We start from the raw sequence: 22,258 nt of genomic DNA, 5'->3' as shown, positions 1-22,258 counted from the left end.
TTAGCTCAGGTCTAAACCCTGACTCCGCCAATCTCCCCGGGTGCCCCCCCCCCCCCCCCCCACGCCTCTCGGGCTTCCGTCGTTGACTTAACTTCTCGTATCGTTGCCGTTCCTCTCTCGCTGCCTCCATCTGCTCCCTTGGACGGCGATACTTTCCGGCCTGCGTCCGGGGTCCTTCTCCACACTCTGCCAAAAACAAAGAAACAGAAAACATAGAATTTCCCACCCGAGTCACACCCTGACCTAACCAAACATAGAGAATAATAAGGATCTCTAAGGTCAGGGCATGACAGGAACATTCTGTAAATGTCCGTTCTCCTGAACATACCCCAGGTGTAGATAATCAAGTCAAATCAACCAATCAATGATATTCTGTACAGAGAAGTATAAATAAGTTGAGATGCTCAACTGCTGTATGACTCTTTCAACATGCCACTGAAAAGGTAGAACGCTGCAATTCATTTTATGATACCTGAAAATACTGCAGAGTAATTCAAATCCATTTGCATACATGCAAACAGCAAGTTGGATGCTTTGCAAAAACAACTTTGAAACACTTTGTCCATCTGAGGGGAGTTGTTCTTGTCTCAAACATACACTATACCATCTTTAAATGGCTTAGTTTACTCCGAATACAAACTAACATGATTTCCCACTTAGCTTGGCTGTAGTTGATTCAAGACGGCAGTTTTTTACGTTTAGTTTCCTTTCGACACTTAATAAAAACTTGAATTGCATTGCAATGAGCTGAGAGTTTTTATAACGACTGTACGCAAGAGAAATAGTGACTGTTCATTGTATTATTGTTATTACACATTGTAATAATGCCATTATTATGCAATTATAAAGCAATTTACAAAGTCCTATGCAAAATTTGCTGCTAAATGTAAATAATCACAAAGGTACTACACATGTATAAGAACTGTGTGTAAAGTGTGTCTGTATAACCTTATGAAAATGTATGTGTTAGTCAAGTTTAAGCTGCTAAAAGTGGTCTACCCTAATGTTGAGGTGATTCAATGTCCCTCATGTAGTTACAGTGCCTTCAGAATGTATTCATACCTCTTGACTTATTCAACATTTTGTTATGTTGCAGCCTGAATTCAAAGTGGATTAAATATAAAAAATGTTTCTCACCCATTTACACACAATACCCCATAATGACAAAGTGAAAACATGTTTTTAGAAATATTAGCAAATTTATTGAAAATAAAATACAACAATATCTAATTTACACAAGTATTCACACCCCTGAGTCAATGCATGTTAGAATCACATTTACAGCTGTGAGTCTTTCTGGGTAAGTCTCTAAGACCTTTCCACACCTGGATTGTACACTATTTGCACATTATTTTTTATATTTAATTAAAGTTGGTTGTTGACTTTTGATAGACAGACATTTTCATGTCTTGCCATACATTTTCAAGCTGATTTAAGTCAAAACTGTAACTAGGCCACTCAGGAACATTCACTGTCTTCTTGGTAAGCAACTCCAGTGTATACCTTGTGTTTAAGTTTATTGTCCTGCTGAAAGGTGAATTTGTCTCCCTGTGTCTGTTGGAAAGCAGACTGAACCAGGTGTTCCTCTAGGATTTTGCCTGTGCTTAGCTCCCTAGTCCTTGCCGATGACAAGCATACCCATAACATGATGCAGCCAACACCATGCTTGAAAATATGAAGAGTGGTACTCAGTGATGTGTTGGATTTGCCACAAACATAAGGCTTTGTATTCAGGACATAAAGTTAATTCCTTTGCCAATTTTTTGCAGGTTTACCTTTGTGCCTTGTTGCAAACAGGATGCATGGTTTGGAATATTTTTTTTCTGTACTGACTTCCTTCTTTTCACTCTGTCATTTAGGTTATTATTGTGGTGTAACTACAATGTTGTTAATCCATCCTCAGTTTTCTCCCATCACAGCCATTAAACTCTGTAACTGTTCTAAAGCCACCATTGACCTCATGGTGAAATCCCTGAGGGGTTTCCTTCCTCTCCAGCAACTGAGTTAGGAAGGACGCCTGTATCTTTGTAGTGACTGGGGTGTATTGATACACCATCCAAAGTGTAATTAATAACTTTTCTACGCTCAAAGGGATATTCAATGTCTGCTTTTTAAAAAAAAATCCCGGTCTAGAATAAGTGTCCTTCTTTGTGAGGCATTGGAAAATCTCCGCTGTGTTTGTGGTTGAATCTGTGTTTGAAATTGTTAAACACTATTATTGAACACAGAGTGAGTCCATGCAACTTATTATGTAACTTTATTAAGTACATTTTTACTCCTGAACTTATTTAGACTTAACAAAGTTGTTGAATACTTATTGACTCAAGACATTTCAGCTTTTCATTTTTAATGAATTGGTAAAAATGTCAAAAAATTATAATTATTCCACTTTGACATTATAGGGTATAGGCTATATTAAGATGAATATCTGAGAGCCCTCCAAACAATCTGCTAATGATCATATATTTACACTAATTTAACTAACTGTTGTAGTTTTAGGTTCTTTTTCTGAGACCTGTATTTGAATATCAATGACAAATAGTTTCCTTTTAGGTGAAACCCAATAATAAAAAAACGAGATTTGACTACCTCCACTATATTGAAAAGTTGGTATATTCAATAAACGACCAAAAATGACTATTTTCTCCACAGGTTAGCCTGCTACATACATTTTTGGACTTATAAATGAAGGATATGTACCCATGGATTCTTGATGAATATAACTTAGGAAAATGCCTCATGATCTTAGTTAAACTGTTCTACCCCATCAGAACCCCAAAAGCTGGTTTTACTCCAATGTTTATAAACAAAGTAAATGTAAACAAACAATATATAGCCTCAGAACACGGTTAAGACTGTAATTGTGATATCATGGATGGTCAGTCCTCGCATCCATAGTTGTCAATGAATTTGTGAGTAGTTTCATTTCTTCAGCCCAATCACTCAGCTTTATAACAGAAACAAGGGCGGGACAACATTTAGTTTTTGTTTCAAGTGCTGATTGGTGCTTTAAGAGACCCCTAGTGGACATTGTGTGAATGACCAGCAATAAACTCATCACAGTTGATAACATCGGGGTGGATCAGTGCATCGCGACTGTTGCCAGTTCAAGATCAAATGTGGAAATATAACGTCATCTTTAAAGGGCAGATCGCAAGATTAATTACAAAGTTTTGATGCCACACTTGAGTGTTGACAATGGGTCTCAAGGAAGAATGAAGAAAACCAGCGGTTTCCCTGGGTTGAGTTGAAAGGTTTTGAGAAGCCGGAGGAGTGTGATTGTGCGGCAGGATTCATCGTCAAGAGCGCAGGTTTGTTGACTGGCACAAAGTTGATGAGAAGTGTCAATCGATGTCGTTTGGGTTGTCGAATTTGTAAAACAAGCTTCATTTACCTGTGTAGAGAATAGACATTACACAAACCTATACATATTCGTTTAATATTGTTATTTAAACAATGATACATTTATTAAAATCTATTTTATTTGGTATAAAGTAATAATTGGAGCTGTTTGGTGGCTCCAATACACTCGTCTAGTGTTGATTGTCGTCGTGCCTGGAGCATTGGATTGGTCCAATTGACCTAAGAATGGATGTAGACTAGAGGGAATTTCCACCATATTTCTTACATCAGTCAGTTTCTTTTAAATCCACGAAGAAAAGTGAGCAAGTGCACATTTAGGGCAGACTGGTAGAGAATTGGGACACAGTTACTCTGTCTACGTGACCACTCAGTAGTCACACTGACCAGGCACCAGCTCCATACTCCCCCTCATAGTAATTCCTACCGCTGCTTTGTTGGCTGGGCCATTAATATTGTAACGACCCTGGGTTTATAAGCGCGGAAATCGACTCTGCCGCTCGAGCATGCTTTTGCGGCACAGTCGATAGCGCGCCGGACCTCGGATTACTGTACTGTTGAGGTGTGTGTGTGTGTGTGTGTGTGTGTGTGTGTGTGTGTGTGTGTGTGTGTGTGTGTGTGTGTGTGTGTGTGTGTGTGTGTGTGTGTGTGTGGAAAACAACAGTCATGTGATATGCCTGGTATTTCAAACCCACTGAGTGGTGTTGTGGTACTTGGTGAAGGGCCTATTTGATCGTCAGGACACAAACAAAACCTGTTAACCTTTACAACAGGACTGACCTTTTTCTCCTCTTTCACCCAGCATCTGTCTGCCTTTTCAGAGCATTTAAATGTTTAATGGATTATTATTTTACAGTTTCAGTATTTTCTTATACTTGAATTAATCTTGAGAATTTTACCTTTTTTCTTTCATTTATGAGTGCTTGATGTCTTGAGGATGGAGCCCGTTTCTGTCTATTTCTAACACCAGTTTCTTCATCTCTCCCTCACTCGCTCTCTCCAGGCATGCAGAAACCACCAGTTGCCCCCAAACCAAAGAATGCCCAGCCGCAGAGGCCAGGGCCCTCCCCCTCCTCGACCCCCAAAAGAGATGTCTTCTCTCAGGCTTCCCTCTGTACACCAAAGACGATTAAACCAGCTCTGGCCCCTAAACCACCATGCCTACCCAAACCATGCCTCATCACTTCTGTGGAGTCCAAACCACCACGCTTACCCAAACCATGCCTCCCCGCCGCTATGGACTCCAAACCTCTTTCCTCAAAGACTGTCCATCACCATCAGACTTATTCTCAGAGACCATCAGAGATGTCTACAAGTATAGGTCTTCTGAAGTCCAGGAATACAGTACCTGATTGGGATTATATTATTCCTATCTGTCTGTGTAGCCAGAAGAACTGTCTGTGTAGCCAGAAGAACTGTCTGTGTAGCCAGAAGAACTGTCTGTGTAGCCAGAAGAACTGTCTGTGTAGCCAGAAGAACTGTCTGTGTAGCCAGAAGAACTGTCTGTGTAGCCAGAAGAACTGTCTGTGTAGCCAGAAGAACTGTCTGTGTAGCCAGAAGAACTGTCTGTGTAGCCAGAAGAACTGTCTGTGTGTTGGGAACAGTATCACGGATACAGTGATCACGGATACAGTGATTAACACAATTCATAAGGACTTGAAAACATTGCATAACAATGGCAAAACGGAGGAATCCAGAATAAAGCCTGTTCCCAGATCTCAATCTGGAGAGAACAAAGGGGTCAACAACAAGAGGAAAACAATCAACAACAACACTCTACCAGACATTTGCGTACAGGTTGTGTTGCTGTCCACCAATAACCACCTCTTAAACCCGAAACAGAACCTCAACTCAGACATTGTGAGGCCATCATCACGCCCTGACATAAAGCGCCCTCTTCCTCAGAGAACGCATAGCAATGAAACCAACGGTAACGTCGTCGCCACCTCCTCTAATGCCATTGGTCACGGAGAACAGGAAGATCCCACCAGCTCCACAGGGATTGGCAGAGACACTGGCACATCCAATCAAAACCCAGCTGCCCCTAGGAAGCCCCTCCCTGTCCCAGTACCACGGAAACCCAGGAAGTCTGCTCTGGTTGGACAGGAAGTCCCAGAGGAGGGGAGGCAAGGGAGGGAAACGACTGTCAAAAAGGTGTCACTGGAGAGGAAGAGCAGCCCAACTCTGTCTGTCAACGCACCTGCTTCTCGGGCACACAACATCGTAGAAAGTCCTGCCAGTACAAATGATAGCTGGGAGGGTCTCCCATCCTCCAGGACACCCGGCCCACCACCTGTTCCTGCTCCCCCTCCCAGAAAGGAAGCCTTTCTTTCTGAACCTGAGAGAGGAGCACCGACCTCCTCTGCCACCTCCTCTCAGCACCTCCTCCCCACCTCCTCCCCTCTGCACCTTCTCTCCTCCTCTCAGCACCTCCTCCCCACCTCCTCCCCTCTGCACCTCCTCCCCTCCTCTTCCTGTCTACACCTCCCTCAGGATGTAGAGGAGGAAGAGCTGAGATGGGTGGATGACGGTGTCTATGAACTGGAGTGTTCAGTGGACAAGGAAGAGGAGGAGGAAGGGAGGAATGAAGAGGAGGAGATCCATGGTGAGATTAGTTGTCATCCTCTCTCAACCAGTCTTTCCAACCAGCTGAAGCTCAGCTCCAACTGCCACTTTCCCCTCACCTTAACAACCACTGGGAGTTACAAAGAAGACGCGAGTGCTCAAAACAAGATGGCCGGCTTCCCCAAGAAACCGCAGAGACGCAGCTCCCCAGCAGCAAGGGTACTGAAGAATGAACTGTCAGAAGAGAGAGAAGTGGCGGAACGAAAGACTTCCGATAGTGACGATGATGGAGGTGCCCTCACCAAGGCCACGAAAGCTATGAGAAAGCTCCCTGCAACCCCGGGAGAGGATAAACCAAAAAGGAACAGCATCTTTCAGACGCTGGTGTCTCCTGTATCCCGTAAGAGGAGCACGGACAACACACAGACAAAGGGCAGCTTGCCAACAGATGAAACGCTGTCACCATCCAAGCCCTCCAGCCTGGGGAAGCAGAAGGCCAAGTCCTTCTCCTCTGCCGACCTGACCCCTTCTGAGGGACAGAAACGGAACTCTTTCCGGAGGCTTCTCGATCTGAAACTCTCTGTCAAGATGCTGCCCAAGCTGCTAGCCAAGGGAGGCCAGTCTCTAGATAGCACTGCAGCTGAGGCAGAACAATATGCGGATGATGTATTCCAAGACAGTGGTGTCTGTTTCCAGGAACGCCTGGGCATTCGGGTGGGGGACGCCCACAAGTTCTCCTGTCCCCAGCTGGGGGTGATCGGGGTTGGGGCGGAGCAGAGCGTGGACGGGGATGAGATCCACTACCCCGGAGCGGAGCAGGCTGTGGAGTATGAAAATGTACCCTATTACGAGGCGATACCTGATTATTTTAACCAGCCTGTTGGACTAGGATTACGGGGGAGTGAGCTGGGGGTGGGTACACCACCGGACCAGTCGGAGTGCCACAACCACCTGTATGATAATGCCAATATCTACGAGGAACTGGAGCCGTACCATCCCCTGAAGAGACGCAGTGAACAGCACAGCAGCATGGAGAGGTAATCATTCTTCTTATTGTCTGGGGAGGAAGACTGGTACTAAAGCCTGTTCTGTCTCTTTATTTGTCACGTGCGCCGAATACAACAGGTGTAGTAGACCTTACAGTGAAATGCTTATTTACAGGCTCTAACCAATAGTGCAAAAAAAAGGTATTAGGTGAACAATAGGTAAGTAAAGAAATAAAACAACAGTAAAAAGACAGGCTATATACATTCTTGGGCAGCTTGCCAACAGATGAAACGTGTCTTATGAAAAGTAGTTCCATACAAAAGAGGGGGGGGGGGGGGGGCGATTCGAATAGTATTCTCAATAAATCAAAGTCTTCAGGTGAAAAATATCACCTGAAAAACAGGGCTTTGTGGGAGTGATTCTGAGTCATGACAGACTAAGGGGAAGTATGCTCAGTATGTAGTGTTAATGGAAACTTCAGTCTGGTGAGCTGGCACTAGCTTGGCACTAAAGCATGTTCGGGAGTGACACATCTTTCAGAGATTCACCAAAATATCCAGCTGCTGTGAGTTTCGTGTAATGAGGGATGTTGTTTGATGACCCTTCCCTCAGAAACATAAGCAACATTTCCGTACATTTACATTTTTGTGACAGTTACTTAGAGACTATAGTCTTGCATCACTGTCTCACTCTTTTAGAGGTTTGTTGTGACCATTTTACCATCTAGGTCTATTCCGTGCAGACTTTAAGGGTATAGTATCAGTGTTATCGGTCGCACTAAAAATGGCCTGACTAAAAATCAGTTGGCGTTTGAAAAATGTTTACTGTGTTCTGTGCCTTGAACCAATGGCTCAGTGTTTAAGTCAGTACTGCTCACTTCTACAAAACAGCCATAGAAGCATCTCTACTGTAAACAGGGTATATTGCCTCAGGATGCACATAGAAGGAGACTACATCAGGTAGCCATTTGCTGTGGCCCAGTTCTAAACAAATCCTACCAGCCCCTGTCAAGAGTTCTGCCTAGCCTTTTGCTAGGGGTTAGGATTAGGGTAGAGTTACCGGTTTGGAACCGGGGCTTTCTAATGTTTGGGTTGACCTGTGGCTTACACCTTTCATTTCCTTAAGTTCAAGCAGCTAGGAGTAGGGAGGAGTGACTGGTTTGGATAAGTCCTTTGTTATGTTTGGGTTGGCAGCAGAGGTGGCATCTAGCCAAATCCCTCAAATGACCCAAGGCATTGCTTTTTGTCTTGCTCTTTTATGTTGAGTTGTGTGTGTGAAGGAATGACTAGTAAAATGTGTTTTCCCTGGTCGGTCTCTATTTAATGTGTGTACTGTGTGGTCACTGCAGTGCATGATGGAATACTACTGGACATGATGATGATTCTTCAGTTAAAAAGACCCCCCCCCCCCCCCCCCCCCTCCATGATTAATGATATGTTTACTCAGGCGTTTTACTAATCTCACTTTGTTACTAATCTCACTTCCCCAGTTCCCTTCTCTCCCTCTTTCACATTTATACACTTCAAGGTTACACTCTGTTTTCCCACCCCTTCTTCCCCATAGGTGTGAGACTGTGAGTTTCAGGATGTTTCTGCAGGTGTGTGTGTGTGTGTCTGTTCCTACTGATCATCTCTTGTTCCAACAGGAGTTCTATAGATGAGGATGTTGGCCCGCTAGATGGTCAGTCGGATGAGGACGTCATGGTTCAGAGTTCGGATGAAGAGGATGAGGAGAGTTCCTCCTCTAGCAAAGGAGAACCTGAGAAGCCTGAGGAGAGGGAGGTGAGACACTGAGAAGCCTGAGGAGAGGGAGGTGAGACACTGAGAAGCCTGAGGAGAGGGAGGTGAGACACTGAGAAGCCTGAGGAGAGGGAGGTGAGACACTGAGAAGCCTGAGGAGAGGGAGGTGAGACACTGAGAAGCCTGAGGAGAGGGAGGTGAGACACTGAGAAGCCTGAGGAGAGGGAGGTGAGACACTGAGAAGCCTGAGGAGAGGGAGGTGAGAGGCTGAGAAGCCTGAGGACAGGGAGGTGAGACACTGAGAAGCCTGAGGACAGGGAGGTGAGACACTGAGAAGCCTGAGGACAGGGAGGTGAGACACTGAGAAGCCTTAGGACAGGGAGGTGAGAACCTGAGAAGCCTGAGGAGAGGGAGGTGAGAACCTGAGAAGCCTGAGGAGAGGGAGGTGAGAACCTGTGAAGCCTGAGGAGAGGGAGGTGAGAACCTGAGAAGCCTGAGGAGAGGGAGGTGAGAAGCCTGAGGAGAGGGAAGTGAGAAGCCTGAGGAGAGGAAGGTGAGACGGTGAGAAGCCTGGGGAGAGGGAGGTGAGAACCTGAGAAGCCTGGGGAGAGGGAGGTGAGAACCTGAGAAGCCTGGGGAGAGGGAGGTAAGACACTGAGAAGCCTGAAGAGATGGAGGTGAGACGCTGAGAAGCCTGAGGAGAGGGAGGTGAGACACTGAGGAGAGGGAGGTGAGACACTGAGGAGAGGGAGGTGAGACACTGAGGAGAGGGAGGTGAGACACTGAGGAGAGGGAGGTGAGACACTGAGGAGAGGGAGGTGAGACACTGAGGAGAGGGAGGTGAGACACTGAGGAGAGGGAGGTGAGACACTGAGGAGAGGGAGGTGAGACACTGAGGAGAGGGAGGTGAGACACTGAGGAGAGGGAAGTGAGACGGTGAGAAGCCTGAGGAGAGGGAGGTGAGACGCTGAGGAGAGGGAGGTGAGACGCTGAGGAGAGGGAGGTGAGACGCTGAGGAGAGGGAGGTGAGACGCTGAGGAGAGGGAGGTGAGACGCTGAGGAGAGGGAGGTGAGACGCTGAGGAGAGGGAGGTGAGACGCTGAGGAGAGGGAGGTGAGACGCTGAGGAGAGGGAGGTGAGACGCTGAGGAGAGGGAGGTGAGACGCTGAGGAGAGGGAGGTGAGACGCTGAGGAGAGGGAGGTGAGACGCTGAGGAGAGGGAGGTGAGACGCTGAGGAGAGGGAGGTGAGACGCTGAGGAGAGGGAGGTGAGACGCTGAGGAGAGGGAGGTGAGACGCTGAGGAGAGGGAGGTGAGACGCTGAGGAGAGGGAGGTGAGACGCTGAGGAGAGGGAGGTGAGACGCTGAGGAGAGGGAGGTGAGACGCTGAGGAGAGGGAGGTGAGAAGCCTGAGGAGAGGGAGGTGAGAGGCTGAGAAGCCTGAGGAGAGGGAGGTGAGAACCTGAGAAGCCTGGAGAGAGGAAGGTGAGACGCTGAGAAGCCTGAGGAGAGGGAGGTGAGACGCTGAGGAGAGGGAGGTGAGACGCTGAGGAGAGGGAGGTGAGACGCTGAGGAGAGGGAGGTGAGACGCTGAGGAGAGGGAGGTGAGACGCTGAGGAGAGGGAGGTGAGACGCTGAGGAGAGGGAGGTGAGACGCTGAGGAGAGGGAGGTGAGAAGCCTGAGGAGAGGGAGGTGAGAGGCTGAGAAGCCTGAGGAGAGGGAGGTGAGAACCTGAGAAGCCTGGAGAGAGGGAGGTAAGACACTGAGAAGCCTGAAGAGATGGAGGTGAGACGCTGAGAAGCCTGAGGAGAGGGAGGTGAGACACTGAGGAGAGGGAGGTGAGACACTGAGGAGAGGGAGGTGAGACACTGAGGAGAGGGAGGTGAGACACTGAGGAGAGGGAGGTGAGACACTGAGGAGAGGGAGGTGAGACACTGAGGAGAGGGAGGTGTGATGGTGAGAAGCCTGAGGAGAGGGAGGTGAGACGCTGAGGAGAGGGAGGTGAGACGCTGAGGAGAGGGAGGTGAGACGCTGAGGAGAGGGAGGTGAGACGCTGAGGAGAGGGAGGTGAGACGCTGAGGAGAGGGAGGTGAGACGCTGAGGAGAGGGAGGTGAGACGCTGAGGAGAGGGAGGTGAGACGCTGAGGAGAGGGAGGTGAGACGCTGAGGAGAGGGAGGTGAGACGCTGAGGAGAGGGAGGTGAGACGCTGAGGAGAGGGAGGTGAGACGCTGAGGAGAGGGAGGTGAGACGCTGAGGAGAGGGAGGTGAGACGCTGAGGAGAGGGAGGTGAGAGGCTGAGAAGCCTGAGGAGAGGGAGGTGGGAGGCTGAGAAGCCTGAGGAGAGGGAGGTGAGAGGCTGAGAAGCCTGAGGAGAGGGAGGTGAGAGGCTGAGAAGCCTGAGGAGAGGGAGGTGAGAGGCTGAGAAGCCTGAGGAGAGGGAGGTGAGACACTGAGAAGTCTGGGGAGAGGGAGGTGAGATGCTGAGGAGAGGGAGGTGAGATGCTGAGAAGCCTAGGGAGAGGGAGGTGAGACACTGAGGAGAGGGAGGTGAGACACTGAGGAGAGGGAGGTGAGACACTGAGGAGAGGGAGGTGAGAAGCCTGAGGAGAGGAAGGTGAGACGGTGAGAAGCCTGGGGAGAGGGAGGTGAGATGCTGAGAAGCCTGAGGAGAGGGAGGTGAGATGCTGAGAAGCCTGAGGAGAGGGAGGTGAGATGCTGAGAAGCCTGAGGAGAGGGAGGTGAGACACAGAAGCCTGAGGAGAGGGAGGTGAGAAGCCTGAAGAGAGGGAGGTGAGACACTGAGAAGCCTGAGGAGAGGGAGGTGAGACACTGAGAAGCCAGAGGAGAGGGAGGTGAGACACTGAGGAGAGGGAGGTGAGAGGCTGAGGAGAGGGAGGTGAGATGCTGAGAAGCCTGAGGAGAGGGAGGTGAGATGCTGAGAAGCCTGAGGAGAGGGAGGTGAGAAGCCTGAGGAGAGGGAGGTGAGACACTGAGAAGCCTGAGGAGAGGGAGGTGAGACACTGAGGAGAGGGAGGTGAGATGCTGAGAAGCCTGAGGACAGGGAGGTGAGACACTGTGAATGTGCCACTTAGCAGACGTTTCTACGTATGGAAAGGGACTTACGGTAACAGTGACACATGCATTTCTAGGATCTGATCCCTGCGAGTATTGAACCAATAACCTTGGTGAAATGTAGGGATTTACTTGACGTGTTTGTACCTGTGTCCGTGCTAGGCTGCCAGTGGTGCCAAGCGGAACAAGATAGTCCACATCGCCAGAGAGATCATGAGCTCCGAGAATGTATTTGTCAACGTCCTGAAGCTTCTCCATATCGTGAGTATTCTGGCACTTAACCCCTCTCTACATATTTGATAGCCTATCAACACAGTTGTTGTTGTTGTTGTTGTTGTATGAAGCCATCTTAGTCTCCAGTCCTGTGGGTTTGTGTTTGTCTGCAGTGTATAGTTTTCCTCTTGTGAGAACTCCTGTATGTTCTCCAGACTGCGCCATGTGTATTTGAGAGAGAGACATACATACATACATACATACATACATACATACATACATACATACATACATACATACATACATACATACATACATACATACATACATACATACATACATACATACATAGCTGGTCTGAGCTGGAGTCACTTAATGGTGTGTGTTGAACTCAGAGCTTGACTGTATGTTTTGGTCTAACCAGTAGTTTTAACCAGTAATTTTCTGATTAGACCAGAATCTGAACAAATTGTAATAGTATAATAGCTGACGTCTAGGTTCAGCTAGGGATTTTTTTTGAATTAGTTGCACAAGACTAGTTTATTTTTTCTCGTTGTTTACACATACAGTACATTCCAAGGACTAAGAGGTGGTAGGTATGCACAGGATATGAAGTGAGAGACTTATGCTGTAGGCTGTGCCACAGATGAACCATGACTGACTGAGTCACTGTCTCTGAAACCACACTGTGGGGGAGAGACAGGAAGTTATGCTGTAGGCGTGTGTTTGATTCACCAATCAGCCCTTTTTAACAAAATCAGCTACACTTGTGTCCAGTGTAATAGAACATGTATTGGTTGGGGGGGGGGGGGGGTGATGGGGCATATTGGTATTCATATAGTGGAGCCGTGATTTGTTATTGGGGTGTCCTGTGCACCCCCCCCCCCCCCCCCCCACCCACCCCCCAGTACTTGAACCTTGACCCCCCCATCTAAGCTGAGCAGTGTATTATGACTGTGAGCAGCAGATGTAAACTACATGAGCTCCCTGCCACAGGGCCTGGGCCCCTTACAGCCAATCTGGTGCGGAATGTGTTGTAATCTGTAGTAAGCAGCTTCACTGCCGCCCTAGCTGTGCCTCATCATCCCCTCCCCTCCTGCTACCCTCTACTCTTTAAGGACTGGGGGTGTGCGGGGGGGGTTCCTGGTAACAGGGCTTTATTGGAAGACTGCTTGGTATAGAGGTCAGAGGTCGAGGATGACTCGTCCTTCAGATCTAAAGTGCACTGAAATGTTCAAAATGTAGAATGTTTGATGTGGTTGTAGCCTAACACTTTTCTGTGTTCTCTAAAAAGAATAGCCACAATATACAGACTCCTTCTGTCTGTGTGTGTGTCTGTGTGTGTGTGTCTGTGTGTGTGTGTCTGTGGTGTGTGTGTCTGTCTGTCTGTCTTTACGTCTGACCCGTCCATCCCCCTACAGGACTTCCGTGACGCGGTGGCGAAGGCTTCTCGTCCGAGTGGGAAGCCTATTATAGAGGAGGCTATTCTGAACCAGATCCTGTACTATCTGCCCCAGCTCTACGAACTGAACCAGGACCTGCTCAGAGAGCTGGAGGAGAGGGTCGCCCAGTGGTACTGTACTAGTTTAGAACAATAGAATTGTCACAGTACCGTGCCAACCTGAACCGATCTGTGCTGGAACGGACGTTATGTTTTCGAATTGTCCTTTCCAGCAAGGTTCCAGTATCTGTAGTGGATGCATAGCCAGGTCACCTCAGTACAGCTGGTCTTGGATTGACTCAGTAGTGTGAAAAGGGTGTAATTCAAATTTAACAGAGTGAATCAATCTCTATGATCAGAGCCACCACTAACTGATCTCCATCAACATCCCTTTTAATTAATCGTGACGAAGGAATTACACCTACATAAATCACTATCTATCAGTCCTGAGGTAAACCACACATCAAAATCTAATCACGCGGTAAATCTAAGCTTGACTGGCTAAATGTTGCATCTTTCACCAATACTATGATAGCTCTAACTGAAATAAATCAGAAACTCCATCGCTCTCTCAATGTCTGAGCCTTTGTTTCATTGATCAGGGACGAACATGGTCGTCTAGCGGACGTCTTTGTGAAGAAAGGGCCTTATCTGAAGATGTATTCCACATACATCAGAGAGTTTGACAAGAATGTGGCCCTACTAGATGAGCATAGCAGGAAGAATCCAGCCTTCGCTGCAGTGGTGCGGGAATTTGAGGTAAACCGTCTCACTGGGTCAACCCGTTTTGTTGCTTGAAGTTGAAGGCGTTGTTTGTGATATGCTTTGTTTGTTTGTGTGTGTGTGTGTGACTTTCTGTCTGTGCATGTTTGGGTCTGCTAGTGTGTGTTGTAAATAATGTTTTTCCGACTCTGTGTCTCAGGCTGGTCCTCGCTGTGCCAGCCTGGCTCTGAGGCATTACCTGCTGAAACCTGTTCAGAGGATCCCTCAATATCAGATGCTGCTCACAGGTACACTGTTTATTATGGGCCGTGTTCCTGGACAATATCAGGATTAGACTACTAAAAAGTGCACAGAGAGATGTAACAAGATTGCTAAATCATTACACATAATTACCGTAAACAACTCCTCCCACCTTTTAAATCGGTAAGACGAGCAAATTCAGGCATAACATGCCAGCAACAAATGCAGCCACTACACATCTAAGTATAACTGACCAAATCATGAAAGACAATCATTGTAATTTTGAGTGTGGAAGAGGCAAAACATTTTTTGTGTTTATCAACAATGACAAGCCACCAGGGTCTGACAACTTGGATGGAAAATTACTGAGGATCATAGCGGACTATATTGCCACTCCTATTTGCCATATCTTCAATTTAAGCCTACTAGAAAGTGTGTTCCCTCAGGCCTGGAGGGAAGCTAAAGTCATTCCACTACCCCATTTACTGGCTCAATAGCCGACCAATCAGCCTTTTACCAACCCTTAGTAAACTTCTGGGAAAAATGGTGTTTGACCAGATACAATGCTTATTTTACAGTAAACAAATTGACAACAGACTTTCAGCACGCTTATAGGGAAGGACATTCAACAAGCACAACACTTACACAAATGACTGATGATTGGCTCAGAGAAATTGATGATAAAAAAGATTGTGGGAGCTGTTTTGTTAGACCCCAGTACGACCTTGGACATTATCGATCGTAGTCTGCTGGTGGAAAAACGTACGTGTTATGGCGTTACACCCCCTGCTATATTGTGGATAAAGAGTTACCTGTCTAACAGAACACAGAGGGTGTTCTTTAATGGAAGCCTCTCCAACATAATCCAGGTAGAATCAGGAATTCCCCAGGGCAGCTGTCTAAACCCGTTACTATTTTTAATCTTTAATAATTACATGGGTAATTTGGGTAAAGCCAGTGTGTCTATGTATGTGGATGATTCAACACTATACACGTCAGCTACCACAGCGACTGAAATGACTGCAACACTTAACAAAGAGCTGTAGTTAGTTTCAGATTGGGTGGCTAGAAATAAGTTAGTCCTAAATATTTCTAAAACTAAAAAGCATTGTATTTCGGACAAATTATTCACTAAACCCTAAACCTCAACTAAATCTTGTAATGAATAATGTGGAAATTGAGCAAGTTGAGGTGACTTAACTGCTTAGAGTAACCCTGGATTGTAAACTGTCATGGCCAAAACATGTTGATGCAACAGTAGCTAAGATGGGGAGAAGTCTGTCCATAATAAAGCGTTGCTCTGCCTTCTTAACAACACTACCAACAAGGCAGGTCCTACAGGCCATAGTTTCGTTGCACCTGAACTACTGTCCAGTCGTGTGGTCAGTTGCCACATAGAGGGACTTAGGAACATTTATAATTGGCTCAGAACAAGGCAGCAAGGCTGGCCCTTCAATGTAAACAGAGAGCTAACATTAGTAATATGCACGTAAATCTCTCATGGCTCTCATGACTTCATCACTACTTGTTTTTGTAAGAAGTGTTGACATGCTGAATGCACAGAAATGTCTGTTTTTTTTAAACTACTTGCATACAGCTTGGACACTTATGCATACCCCACAAGACATGCCACCAGAGGTCTCATCACAGTTCCCATGTCCAGAACAGACTATGGGATGTACACAGTACTAGTCACTGCCATGACTACATGGAACTCTATTCCACATCAGGTAACTGATGCCATCAGTAGAATCAGATTTTAAAAACAGATATAAATACACGTTAGGGAACAACAGGGGACTGTGAAGAGACACACACAGGTACGGACACGCATACACATGATAAGACACACACACACATGTACATATTGATTTTGTGTTGTAGATGTGTGGTAGTAGTGGAGTAGTGGCCTGAGGGAACACACTTAATATGTTGTGAAAAGTGTTATGAAATCGAATGTCATGTAATATTTGAAATTGTATATAACTGCCTTAATGGTGCTGGACCCCAGGAAGTGTAGCTGCTGGGATCCTTAATAAATACAAATTATTTGAGGGAACTATGTGAAGCAAATTTGTGAAGTAAGCTAAATGGTGTCACATCGCCATCTACTGGTCAAAGACGTTCAAAACATGTCAAGAATTTTTCAGCTACTCCTCAAGCCACTCATACTCAGATTTTGAAGCTTGGTCCAAATCTGATTTGATGACATAACGAGCTTTAACATGTCAGAGGGCTTAGGGAGGGCACGAGACTAATGTGAAAAAATGTCTTTCACCACATCACTCTTGTATAATTCCATTTCACAAGCACCTTTTTGGTTGTTGTAGGTCAGGATTTTCACGGTCCAATTACATTACAAGAATTTCCTATACAATTCAAGGCACTTGTCCTGTGTAGTAACAAAGGCACCTGAATTGACCTATTGACCTGCTACACGGTTCCTAGTGTAGTATCATTGGATAGAATATGTTTTTATGTTCTCTAAAATGGTGTGTCATTTCAGACTACCTGAAGAACTTGTCTCCAGACTCGGCAGATTACAAAGACACACAAGGTAAAGCAAAACCCTCGGTATTATGGTCAAGGATGTCCTCTGCATAAAATCATTCTAAGACTTATTCCCCTCAACAGCACAGGGGGGTCTCAACATTTATTGTAGAGAGCACGACAAACGTAGTAGCTGTAATAGACAGAAGTGAACCAGAAAGTCTGGGGTATTAAATGTGTTATATTAGTAATAATAATAGTAGCCTAATCCCTGTATCTCCATATCCACCCACAGCCGCTCTGGGCATCGTGAAGGAGGTGGCCAACCATGCCAATGACATCATGAAACAGGGGGTGAGATAGAAGAACATAGTTTTACTCTTATTTTTAATTCACTGCCTTTATGATTATAGTTGTGGTGGAATATTCACTCTCTTTTTGTTGTCCTCTTTTCTCTCAGGATAACTTCCAGAAGCTGATTCAGGTTCAGTGCCGTCTGAACGGACACCGTGAAATCGTCCTGCCTGGGAGGGTGGGTATCTGCAGGGACCTCCCTGGCTCACTGATAGGAATTTGGGTTCTTCATTGATTATGGATTGGCTTCTAAAGAGTTATAGCACTGGTGTCTGATGTGTGGTGTGTTCCAGGTGTAACTAAAAGAGTTAAATCACTGGTGTCTCATGTGTGGTGTGTTACTGAAAGAGTTAAATCCCTGGTGTCTCATGTGTGGTGTGTAACTGAAAGAGTTACATCACTGGTGTCTGATGTGTGGTGTGTAACTGAAAGAGTTAAATCACTGGTGTCTGATGTGTGGTGTGTTACTGAAAGAGTTAAATCACTGGTGTGTGGTATGTAACTGAAAGAGTTACATCGCTGGTGTCTGATGTGTGGTGTGTAACTGAAAGAGGTAAATCACTGGTGTGTGGTGTGTAACTGAAAGAGTTAAATCACTGGTGTCTGATGTGTGGTGTGTAACTGAAAGAGTTAAATCCCTGGTGTCTGATGTGTGGTGTGTTCCAGGTGTTCATGAAAGAGTTAAATCCCTGGTGTCTGATGTGTGGTGTGTAACTGAAAGAGTTAAATCACTGGTGTCTGATGTGTGGTGTGTTACTGAAAGAGTTAAATCACTGGTGTGTGGTATGTAACTGAAAGAGTTACATCGCTGGTGTCTGATGTGTGGTGTGTAACTGAAAGAGGTAAATCACTGGTGTGTGGTGTGTAACTGAAAGAGTTAAATCACTGGTGTCTGATGTGTGGTGTGTAACTGAAAGAGTTAAATCACTGGTGTCTCATGTGTGGTGTGTAACTGAAAGAGTTAAATCCCTGGTGTCTGATGTGTGGTGTGTAACTGAAAGAGTTAAATCCCTGGTGTCTGATGTGTGGTGTGTTCCAGGTGTTCATGAAAGAGTTAAATCCCTGGTGTCTGATGTGCGGTGTGTTCCTGAAAGAGGGTGTCTGATGTGTGGTGTGTTCCAGGTGTTCCTGAAAGAGGGTGTCTGATGTGTGGTGTGTTCCAGGTGTTCCTGAAAGAGAGTGTCTGATGTGCGGTGTGTTCCAGGTGTTCCTGAAAGAGGGTGTCCGATGTGTGGTGTGTTCCAGGTGTTCCTGAAAGAGGGTGTCTGATGTGTGGTGTGTTCCAGGTGTTCCTGAAAGAGGGTGTCTGATGTGTGGTGTGTTCCTGAAAGAGGGTGTCTGATGTGCGGTGTGTTCCAGGTGTTCCTGAAAGAGGGTGTCTGATGTGTGGTGTGTTCCTGAAAGAGGGTGTCTGATGTGTGGTGTGTTCCTGAAAGAGGGTGTCTGATGTGTGGTGTGTTCCAGGTGTTCCTGAAAGAGGGTGTCTGATGTGTGGTGTGTTCCAGGTGTTCCTGAAAGAGGGTGTCTGATGTGTGGTGTGTTCCTGAAAGAGGGTGTCTGATGTGCGGTGTGTTCCAGGTGTTCCTGAAAGAGGGTGTCTGATGTGTGGTGTGTTCCAGGTGTTCCTGAAAGAGGGTGTCTGATGTGTGGTGTGTTCCTGAAAGAGGGTGTCTGATGTGTGGTGTGTTCCAGGTGTTCCTGGAAGAGGGTGTCTGATGTGTGGTGTGTTCCAGATGTTCCTGAAAGAGGGTGTCTGATGTGTGGTGTGTTCCAGATGTTCCTGAAAGAGGCTGTCTGATGTGTGGTGTGTTCCAGGTGTTCCTGAAAGAGGGTGTCTGATGTGTGGTGTGTTCCAGGTGTTCCTGAAAGAGAGTGTCTGATGTGTGGTGTGTTCCTGAAAGAGGGTGTTCTGATGTGTGGTGTGTTCCAGGTGTTCCTGAAAGAGGGTGTACTGATGAAGCTCTCCAGGAAGGTCATGCAGCCCAGGATGTTCTTCCTGGTGAGTAGGAAACAAAATGAGCCTTTCTTAATTTGACTCGTTCTGATAGTGCCTTCTGATTCGTCCCTACTGAACACTACCCAGCGGTGTCTCCTTCCTTTCTCCCACCACATGTATCGGAGCATGAGATTATAGTCGTGTGAAGTACGGGTCCTTGAAAACATTTTTTTCCCCCTCACAAAAAGCCTGCTGTATGAGAGGACTAAAATAGTCGTCAGCAGTGTGGGAAGAAAAGATTCTCTTCGCCCCTCATAGGTCTGATAGCAACAGGCTCAGAGACCGTTTCTATCTACAAGCCATCAGACTACTGAACACTTGAACTGCACTGACCACCTGCTCTGACTCTCCACACCTTAGCACACATGCACTCACTAACACACACACACACATATACACACTACACTACACCACACACACACACTGAGTATACCAAACATTAGGAACACCTCCCCTTTTTCCCTCAGAACAGCCTCAATTCTTCGGGGCATGGACTCTACAAGGTGTCTGAAAGCGTTCCACAGGGATGCTGGCCCATGTTGACTTCAATGCTTCCCAAGTTGTGTCAAGTTGGCTGGATGTCCTTCGGGTGGTGGACCATTCTTGATACACACAGGAAACTGTTGTGTGAAAAAGCCAGCATTTTTGCAGTTCTTATCTCAAACCGGTGCGCCTGGCATCTACTACCATACCCCATTCAAAGGCACTTCACTTTTATCTTGCCCGTTCCCTCTTTGAATGGCACACATACACAATCCATGTCTCAAGGCTTAAAAATCCTTCGTTAACTCGTTTCCTCCCCATCTATACTGATTTGAAGTCGGTTTTACAAGTGACATCAATAAGGGATCATAGCTTTCACCTGGATTCACCTGGTCAGTCTACAGTGCCTTTGGAAAGTATTCAGACCCCTTGACTTTTTCCACATTTTGTTACATTACAGCCTTATACTAAAATGGATTACATTGATTTTTTTCATCAATCTACACACAATACCCCATAATGACAAAGCGAAAACAGGTTTTTAGAAATGTGTGCGAAGCCCGCTTGGAGTTTGCCAAAAGGCACCTAAAGATTCTCTGGTCTGATGAAACCAAGGTTGAACTCTTTGACCTGAATGCCAAGTGTCACGTCTGGAGGAAACCTGGCACCATCCCTACGGTGAAGCATGGTGGTGGCAGCATCATGCTGTGGGGATGTTTTCAGCAGCAGGGACTGGGAGACTAGTCAGAATTGAGGCAAAGCTGAAAGGAGCCAAATACAGAGAGATCCTTGATGAAAGCCTGCTCCAGAGTGCTCAGGACCTCACACTGGGGCGACGGTTCGCTTTCCAACAGGACAACTACCTTAAGCACACAGCCAAGACAACAGAGGAGAGGCTTCAGGACAAGTCTCTGAATGTCCTTGTGTGGCTCAGCCAGAGCCCGGACTTGAACCCGATAGAACATCTCTGGAGAGACCTGAAAATAGCTGTGCAGCAACGCTCCCCATCCAACCTGACAGAGCTTGAGAGGATCTGCAGAGAAGAATGGGAGAAACTCCCCAAATGCAGGTGTGTCAAGCTTGTAGCGTCATACCCAAGAAGACTTGAGGCTGTAATCGCTGCCAAAAGTGCTTCAACAAAGTACTGAGTAAAGGGTCTGAATACTTATGCAAATGTAATATTTCAGTTTTTTTATTTGAATAAATTAGCAAAAATGTATTGATGAGGAAAATAAGGCTGTAACGAAATGTGAAAGGGGTCTGAATACTTTCCGAAGGCACTGTATGTCATGGAAAGTGTTTATGTACACTCAGTGAAATTCATGCTACACACACACATCACAACTGCTGCTTCCAGACTATTATTGCTAAATACTGCACAATTTAAACACTAGCCCCCCCCAATCCCCCTTCCCCAAAGGATGTGTAAATATTGGACTATAAACTGTGCTTTCCTGTATTATAATTATGCAAAAATATATATTTTCTACTGAGCCATTTAATTTACATTCTTATATTTTATTAATCAATCAATCAATCAAGTTTATTTTATATAGCCCTTCGTACATCAGCTAATATCTCGAAGTGCTGTACAGAAACCCAGCTTAAAACCCCAAAACAGCAAGCAATGCAGGTGTAGAAGCACGGTGGCTAGGAAAAACTCCCTAGAAAGGCCAAAACCTAGGAAGAAACCTAGAGAGGAACCAGGCTATGAGGGGTGGCCAGTCCTCTTCTGGCTGTGCCGGGTGGAGATTATAACAGAACATGGCCAAGATGTTCAAAATGTTCATAAATGACAAGCATGGTCAAATAATAATCAGGAATAAATGTCAGTTGGCTTTTCATAGCCGATCATTAAGAGTTGAAAACAGCAGGTCTGGGACAGGTAGGGGTTCCATAACTGCAGGCAGAACAGTTGAAACTGGAACAGCAGCAAGGCCAGGTGGACTGGGGACAGCAAGGAGTCATCATGCCCAGTAGTCCTGACGTATGGTCCTAGGACTCAGGTCCTGCGAGAGAGAGAAAGAAAGAGAGAAGGAGAGAATTAGAGAGAGCATACTTAAATTCACACAGGACACTGGATAAGACAGGAGAAGTACTCCAGATATAACCAACTGGCTCTAGCCCCCCGACACAAACTACTGCAGCATAAATACTGGAGGCTGAGACAGGAGGGGACAGGAGACACTGTGGCCCCATCCGATGATACCCCCGGACAGGGCCAAACAGGAAGGATATAACCCCACCCACTTTGCCAAAGCACAGCCCCCGCACCACTAGAGGGATATTACTTCTTATTGTTGTTGCATTGTTGCGAAGGAACCTGCAAGTAAGCATTTTGCTGGATGCCGTATACCATGTGTATCCTGAACAGACGACTAATAAATCTTGAAACTTACTCTCGCGTGTTGCTGTCTCGATGAGCAATTCCAGTGAATACATGTTTTTTTGTTTGTTTTTTCAACCAGTTCAACGACACATTGCTGTACACCACACCTGTTCAATCTGGCCAGTTCAAACTCAACAACATGCTGTCTCTGACTGGGATGAAGGTGAGAGCTCATAAACTGTCTGAAATTGCACCCTATTCCCTA

The 22,258-nt window shown here is 46.2% G+C and overlaps 1 protein-coding gene across 1 annotated transcript in view; it reads left to right on the top strand.

Moving 5' to 3' along the window:
* The first annotated feature begins 3,205 nt into the window (after positions 1-3,205).
* LOC129861993 (FYVE, RhoGEF and PH domain-containing protein 6-like) overlaps positions 3,206-22,258 on the top strand; it is a 29,095-nt gene continuing 10,042 nt past the window's right edge. Inside the window, exons 1-12 of the mRNA XM_055933256.1 lie at positions 3,206-3,311; positions 4,364-6,962; positions 8,558-8,693; positions 11,887-11,985; positions 13,359-13,510; positions 13,981-14,137; positions 14,301-14,388; positions 16,848-16,898; positions 17,127-17,185; positions 17,292-17,363; positions 19,116-19,184; positions 22,133-22,216. Of these exons, the coding sequence (XP_055789231.1) occupies positions 4,366-6,962; positions 8,558-8,693; positions 11,887-11,985; positions 13,359-13,510; positions 13,981-14,137; positions 14,301-14,388; positions 16,848-16,898; positions 17,127-17,185; positions 17,292-17,363; positions 19,116-19,184; positions 22,133-22,216 (3,564 nt within the window). The 5' untranslated portion in view covers positions 3,206-3,311; positions 4,364-4,365. The remainder of the gene's footprint in view (positions 3,312-4,363; positions 6,963-8,557; positions 8,694-11,886; positions 11,986-13,358; positions 13,511-13,980; positions 14,138-14,300; positions 14,389-16,847; positions 16,899-17,126; positions 17,186-17,291; positions 17,364-19,115; positions 19,185-22,132; positions 22,217-22,258) is intronic.

This window comes from Salvelinus fontinalis, chromosome 9, assembly GCF_029448725.1.
Source record: "Salvelinus fontinalis isolate EN_2023a chromosome 9, ASM2944872v1, whole genome shotgun sequence".
Classification (NCBI taxonomy): Eukaryota; Metazoa; Chordata; class Actinopteri; order Salmoniformes; family Salmonidae; genus Salvelinus; species Salvelinus fontinalis.
Note: the sequence above shows the minus strand (reverse complement) of the source record. Positions and strands in the feature narration are given on the sequence as shown.